Source organism: Aegilops tauschii, chromosome 7 (genome assembly GCF_002575655.3).
Source record: "Aegilops tauschii subsp. strangulata cultivar AL8/78 chromosome 7, Aet v6.0, whole genome shotgun sequence".
Lineage (NCBI taxonomy): Eukaryota > Viridiplantae > Streptophyta > Magnoliopsida > Poales > Poaceae > Aegilops > Aegilops tauschii.
In genome coordinates this window covers 575,534,119-575,541,694 of record NC_053041.3, presented here as the reverse complement: position 1 = coordinate 575,541,694, position 7,576 = coordinate 575,534,119, and the positions used below count along the sequence as shown (strand labels likewise).

General features: G+C 47.1%; 1 protein-coding gene across 1 annotated transcript; it reads right to left on the bottom strand.

Annotated features, from left to right (window-relative positions):
* Positions 1 to 2,000: 2,000 nt before the first annotated feature.
* Positions 2,001 to 6,869, bottom strand: LOC109742430 (elongation factor 2). Its single transcript, XM_020301512.3, has 3 exons — positions 6,742 to 6,869; positions 5,242 to 5,370; positions 2,001 to 4,617 (listed from the first exon to the last, which is right to left on the bottom strand). Exons 2-3 carry the CDS (start codon positions 5,330 to 5,332, stop codon positions 2,177 to 2,179), a joined length of 2,532 nt encoding a protein of 843 aa, XP_020157101.1. The 5' UTR covers positions 5,333 to 5,370; positions 6,742 to 6,869; the 3' UTR covers positions 2,001 to 2,176.
* Positions 6,870 to 7,576: the final 707 nt, after the last annotated feature.

The following is a 7,576-nucleotide window of genomic DNA, read 5'->3' as shown; positions in this document are numbered from 1 at the left end:
TGTACGCAACGAGAGTGGAATTGACCGCTCCGCTCGATCTCTTCGCTCCCGGTGGTCGACAATCAACAAGGATTGTCAAAAGTGGGCGGCCGCACAAAAGGCGGTTGACAAGTTGAACCCAAGTGGCACTAATGATGATGATAGAGTAAGTGTCATTTCATCCATGTTCATCATGCTTGTTGTTGGTGTTTGAGTGCTAACTTGTTTTGTTTTCATGTAGTACAATATTGCACAAAACTTGTTCAAAGGAGAGGAGAAGAGGACCAAGAAGGGGTAGATCAAGAAAGGAAGGCCATTTACCTTGCCTCATTGCTATGACGTATTGAAGGATGATGAGAAATGGAAGAAGCGTGATGATATAGATGATTTGGATTTGAGCAACAAACGCAAGTGAACAATTGAGTTGGATGATGATGAGGAGGAGGAGGCATCAAGTGATGACGGCAAGAGAAGCCCCACACCCAACTCGGTTTCATACTCAAAGCCAAAAAACGACTGGATGGAACCAAAAAAGACGCAAAAGAAAAGAAAAAGAGGAAAGGAGATGATGAGCTCAAAAATGCTATGGAAGCTATTGTGAAGGCAAGAAAAAAAAGCCAACGGGGTGAGGAAAATGGCAAGGAACCAAGATGCCGCGGCCGAGGAAAGGAGGGTGGCGGCCGAGGAGAGGAAGGTGGGCATGGAGGAGCGATCTAGATTGTTGGATTGGGAGAAGCACGTGTTCTTGGACACATCTATCCTCAATGAGGCGCAAAAGGAGTATGTCATCTTACCCGTGAAGAAGTCTTGATCCAAAAAAGAGCCATGATTCGCGCCATGGGTGGCGGTGGCCTTGGTGGCATGAGAGACATGGGTGGCTTTGAAGCTACCATGGAGACCATGGGAGGCATGGGTGGCTTTGGAGCACCTCCGGGCGCCATGGCCGGCATGGGAGGCATGGGTGCACCTCTGGCCGCCATGGGCGGAACGTCTTCCGGTGTGCCTCACACACCTTTCCATGAAGGTGCCGTTGAAGATCTTGCCAACACCGTCCGAGCTTCACATGATGCGGCGCACGAGAATGATGAAGAGGAAGAGAAAGAATCGTCTTCGGAGGAGTCGGATGAATCGGAGGAAGATGAGGATGAAGACGAGGACGAGGCTTGATTGTTGATGTGCCTTTCGTTTGTGTCATGAACTTAGTTTGCATTTTAAACTTGGTTGGATGATCTTGTGGGCATGAATTTGAATTTGTGGACACTTTTAGTCATCAACTTGTTTGTGTGAAATTATTTATGCCATGTTCATTGCATTTTGAATGTTCGAAATTCATTTTGTGTCCAAAATGCAACATATGGCATGTATCGGCGAGTCGTGCGCGCTGTATTTTTGCGTGTTGCTGGAGCTACACGCGCTCTGCATTTTAGCACGGCTGCTGGAGCCAGCGCTGCCCGCAGGCGATGGGCACGCTGCAAAGTAGTTTTTAGCGCGCCACCGCGTTGGGCGGCTCATGGAGATGCTCTTATCCACCACCATGATGGCTTTTGAAGTAGGAGCTAAGCAGAGGGTCCTCTTGTACAAGCAATCGACGGGATTAGGAAGGGGGGGAGTGAAATCAGACGGGTCTAAGCTTCGCCATGGAACCGGCTGGGGGTAAACCTTCTCTCAGCCTCTTTACCACCGGCATGGAAGAAGATGCCCCACCGACGAGACCACCAGATCTGGGCGCCACCTTACTGGCCGTGGAGAAAACTTCACCTAAATCCAAACCACCATGCCACCGAACACAGACACCATGGCTGCCAGAAGGGGAGGATGGAGGGACTCGCAAGGTGACAGAACGCCAATCCTAGAGGAAAGAAGCTGCATGCTCGGATAGAGGAAATAATGCAAACAAAAAAGTTTCTAAATCGTCAACGAACGAGAATAGTGACCAGAATGTGACGCAACTTTTTCATGAGAAAGCAAGATTATACCGACTAAGAATCAGGCAAATCTAAAGATCAAGCACAAGGGCAAAAGAACCAGTGGACAACAGATAGATAATCTAAGTAAAACATCCGTTACATCACCAGACATCAAAACATAGTTCCCAGTATCACGACAAATAGGTCATAACAGCAAGACTCATCGATACAAAATAGTGCAGCTCTCTTTAACAACACAAGACCAGGTAAGGGATAACAGCACCAAAAATTTAGAGCTTGTCCTCGAAATCGGATAGAGGGGTCATCTGCTCCTTGAGGCCCTTCCTCTTGCGGATATCCGTGACGAGCGTCGCCGACTGGGTGCCTGGGTCCAAAGGATCAGAAGCCATGATGTCCCAGTGGTCAAACACACACTGGGGGAAGGCCTGGCCGGACGTCGCGGCCCTCAGGGTGCTTGAGAACCCAAAGGACTCAATGACGGGGAGGTAGGCCTTGATGTTGTAGAGCGGGGTACCTTGCCTCTGCATCTCCTCGAACACGTGCCCTCTCTTCTGATTCAGAACACCATAGATACCACCAAGCGCATTCTCCGGGGCCTGGATCTCAACCAGGTACACAGGCTCCAGCAGCCTTGGCTTGGCAGTCAGCTGAGAAGCATAAATGACCCTCCTGGCCGTGGGAATGACCTGACCACCACCCCTGTGAATAGCATCAGTGTGGAGAACAACATCACAGACCTCAAAGCAAATGCCACGCATGTTCTCCTCAGCCAACGCGCCTTCCTTTGACGCCCACTGGAAACCAGCCACAACAGAGTCCTTGATTTCATTAAGATACTGCACTCCCTTACACATGTCGACAACCATGTTGGGGCCAGTCGTCTCAGGTCCAAAGCACCAAATCTTCTTGGCAAGATCCTTGTCCCACCCAAACTCCTCAGACAGGATCTTGGACCGCACCTTAGGATCATCACGTGGGCCAATGCGACCATCATCAATGGCCTCAGCCAGTCCCTCCTCCAAGGGGCGAGCTTCCATGTAAAGACGGTTGTGCTTGTTCGGGGACTTGCTCATGACAGTACGGCAGGACTTCTCCAGAACAGTCTCACGGAAGGAGACAACGGGAGGGGAAACAATGATTTCAGCACCACCCATGAAGTCATCCTGAAGATCCTTCAAACAGATTTCAAGGTGAAGCTCTCCAGCTCCAGCAATGATATGCTCACCAGACTCCTCAATGGTACAGAGAACCATAGGATCTGACTTTGCCAGACGCTTCAAACCCTCAACAAGCTTGGGAAGATCAGAGGCCACCTTGCACTGAACAGCAACACGCACAACAGGGGACACAGAGAACTTCATTGCCCTGATTGGGCAGGCATCAACTTCCTTCTCATTTGTCAGGGTTGCATTCTTTGTGATGAACTGATCCAAACCAACCAAAGCAACAGTGTTACCACAGGGAACATCCTCAACAGACTCTTGCTTCTTTCCCATCCAGATAACAGTACGCTGGACACTCTTCACATACAGATCCTTCTTCTGGCCAGGAACAAAGTTGGGACCCATGATACGGACCTTCATGCCAGTTGCAACCCTCCCGGCAAAAACACGTCCGAAGGCAAAGAATCTACCCTTGTCAGATGCTGGAATCATCTTGGAGACATACAGCATAAGAGGACCATCAGGGTCACAGTTTCTGATAGCATTTGCATATATGTCATCAAGGGGGCCCTCGTATAAGTTCTCCACACGATACCTCTGGGCCTTTGAAGGAGAGGGGAGGTGAAATATCATCATCTCAAGCAGAGCACGACTGGCAGGCAGCCAAGTTTGCATCACACGCTTCATGAGAGCCTTGCCCATCAAGTCCTTCTCATCATTCTTCATGGTCACTCCAAGCTTCTTCAACATAGGCCACAACTTATCCTTCTGGTCATTCATGCAGGTGGCTATGATTTGCTTGATTGGCTCATAGCAGAACTGAACGAAACCTCTCTTGCAGGTAGCTGTCCCAGTGTTCTTGGAGGTCCATTTCTTTGTGGCTGGGTCAAAGAAGTTCTCACCCCACAGCCTCTCCATCATCTTTGCCTCGTCAACTCCAAACTTGGAGGCATACATCTTAGCAAAGTTTGTAAGGGTGAAAGCCCACCCATGCAGACCAGCAGAGAATGCAACAGTCCCCTTTTCTGGGTACACTTGGACATCACCAAGGAGCACATCTTCATATGTTGCCATGATGACATTGGCATTCTCGATAACACGGGAGAAAGTCTGATATGCTTCCTCACCTTCCACCTGAAGCTCAAGGAAGCATCTGTCCATCTTGTTCACAGTAAGGACTGGCCTAATCCTCTCACCAAGAGCTTGGCGCAGCACAGTTTCAGTCTGCACACAGACACCCTCAATACAGTCAACAACCACCAAAGCTCCATCAGTGATACGAAGAGCAGCTGTGACCTCCGAAGAAAAGTCAACGTGGCCAGGTGAATCAATAAGGTTGATCAGGTATTCGTCCCCATCGCGATCGCCCTTGTACATCTCGAGTGATTCAGGAGTCATCTGATAGAAAAGAGAGATACCCGTGGATTTGATTGTGATACCACGCTCTGCCTCATCTGCACGGGTATCGGTCATCCGAACATCACCAGCAACTTCCTGGGCAATAATCCCAGCAGCTGCCACAAGGGAATCCGTAAGGGTAGACTTGCCTGCAAATATGTAAATAATCTGTGAGAACAGTGCGCAAACATATTGTTTGACAGTTGAACACAATCGATATAATTACAAATCAACACATGAACCTAAAAGACGGAAGTAGAACACAACAGTACAGTGCATTCAAACAATCCAGAAATAAAAAGGTCATAAGGCAAACCAGCTATTTAGTAACATGGTTAAACAAAATCTAGTGGGACATTGCAAACAACACAAATATCAGGCTATCAATTTAAAAGTAACTAAGTACAACCGCATGAATTCAAGATCTTATAAATTGTAATACAATCAACAACTAACATGAGCATGCACCAAACTGGTGAGATTCTGAGCCCTGGGATGATGTGCCAACAGTTACATTTAAGCTTATTAAAGCAGAAATCAATCATACAATAAACCATAACAGTATATTCCAAGAATAGGATCAATCGGTTTTCCGGGATGAAAACTAGTTATTATTTCAAAACAATGCAAAAGCAGCTAATTAAATTTAACCAATTCAAAGAGATTCAGTTTTTAGAATTATTAGACTTACAGTAGAATGAGCAGGCTACAAAATAATCAATCAACAAGATCCTACTGAATGAACTCGATAGTGTCACTGTTCAGGCACATACCGTGATCTACATGGGCAATAACAGACATGTTTCTGATATTGTTCTTCTTGTCCATGATTCCGCGGAGCTCCTCCGCTGTAAACTTCACCATCTTGACTGTGTTTGAATGTCACGGCAGGAATATAGTTCCTGTTCAAAGAATAGTAAGCTATCAGAATCTAAGAAGAATCAAGTGAATAAATCTGACAGCAATATAATATAGTTGTATACCCAAAAGTCTAAGTAATACTCAAAATTGCAACTAATATAGTTTTATACCCAAAAGTCATATACACTGCCACCTTAATACTTTAAACAACACTTCAACCAACAATACCCGGTAAAGCAAAATAAATAATATGGACAACCTAGCATAATAAAACAAAAATACTTCACCAAACACTAGCATCAACAAACCATGACCTGAAATTTTAACTGTCCAGAGGGTAATAGCCACAAAGCAATACGACCAACCAAAATTAAAGAAATAAATGAATAAATCATGAGAAGTGTAGATGCAAAAGCTGGTGCTCCACAATTGAAGGGGCTACACAACTATGAAGCAAAACCGGTAACCAATTCACTTACTAAACCTTCAAGAACTTACAGGACTGCGAAACTTGTAAAGGGATCGATCATAGAGAAACTTCACCAGAATAAATCAGGTAGGAATTGCAAAACAGCGTATAAGATGATTAGAGACTAAGGCTGGACTTGGGTAAATGGGATGGAGCAAAAGTTGACTTGTAACGGAATGACAGTTTTATGCACAACTGTTCACTGCAATATCATGTAATTACCAACATATAAACACTAAAAACAATGGCACATAACAGTCATTTGAGTTGAACTCTGCAGAGGTGCAACCATCCATATATGGGGATGACTTTGGAAAACACACAGAAAATACTCATATAAACGAAATGGTCCGGTCAGAGTAATTCATGCAGAATGGCTGAACTAAATAACATAAAACGCTGATGCACACAGAGAAGTTCATGCAGAACGCATGTAAAGGCAGCTGAACAAACCTGACCAGGTGCCACAGACAGGCAAGCGAGCAAAAACCCTAATATACTAACTAACCCCGTGAACAAACAGCGTGGCGAAATAGCCAAAACCAGCACCGGAACGACAGATCCGCGCCCTTAGGGGCCGCACATAAACCAGTCGATGCATCTACTCGCGACAGAACGAAATCGGTCCCCGGAACAAGCAAGCATGACGAATAAAACAGCAGATCTAAAGCGCTAGGGGACAGGTAAAAGTACAGACGAACGACGACGAATCCAGCGAAGGGAACTGGAGCGCATCCGGCTAGCGAGGGGACTTGAACTGGGGAAATCAATCAATCCATCGACTAGGTAGCGGCTTAGTACGGACTTCGGAGAAGCGACGCGCAGGCTAAGCAGCCGGAGAAGCGACGCGCAGGCCAAGCAACCGGAGAAGCGACGCGCAGGCCAAGCAACCGGAGAAGCGAGGAGGGCTGGGGGGGAAGGGGAGAGCGGAGGTCCGGCTCACCTTGGGGTTTCGCTTCCGCCTCCCGAGCCGAGAGGCGAGAGTCTGGGGGATGAGGAAGCGGCGGCGCTCCCGGAGAGAATGGGAGGGGTGAGGGGAGGAAGGCTAGGGCGGCTTCGCTTGCCGGTATATATAGTCGTACTGTGACGGGCCAGATACGCGAATGGGGAGGCGGCTATCACGCGATTACGGCCCAGAAGCCCTGGGCGGGTGGAGTCAGACAAGCGGCCTGGCCCAAGGTATGACTCTTTTTTTTTTTGTAACACCCCAAGGGATAACTTTTTTTTTGAAGGGGAAAGAGAGCTCTTTCATTCATTCATAGCAAGTTTTACAGTCATTCTCAATTACATGAAAGACATTCTGCACTATATAAAAATCTCCATGAGCTCTAGCATGAGCTGCTATCTCATGTGGGGCCACATTGCACTCTCTTCCAATTTTACTCACCATGCACGAACTGAACTCCCGCATTATAGTCTTTGCTTCTTCATAAGTAGCCCACCACTTAGTATTGTTTCTTTCTTCTGCACTCACAACCGCAACAACAGCAGCACAGTCTGATTCCACTCGTACCTGAACCTTGTTTATATCCCGCAAACACTTGAGTCCCAAACGCAGAGCGTTTGCTTCAGCTTCCTCTGCATCAGTACACATATGAAAGTGACGGCCTACAAAGAAAACAACTGAGCCGGTGCTATCCCTGGCGACTGCCCCTGCCCAAGCTGATCCCAAAGCAGATACAAAGGAGGCATCAACATTTAGCTTCGCCTTGGGGTCTGGACCAGTGCCCTATTGGTTTCATTTTCTCAGCAGTGGTCAATTGTTTTTGTATATCATA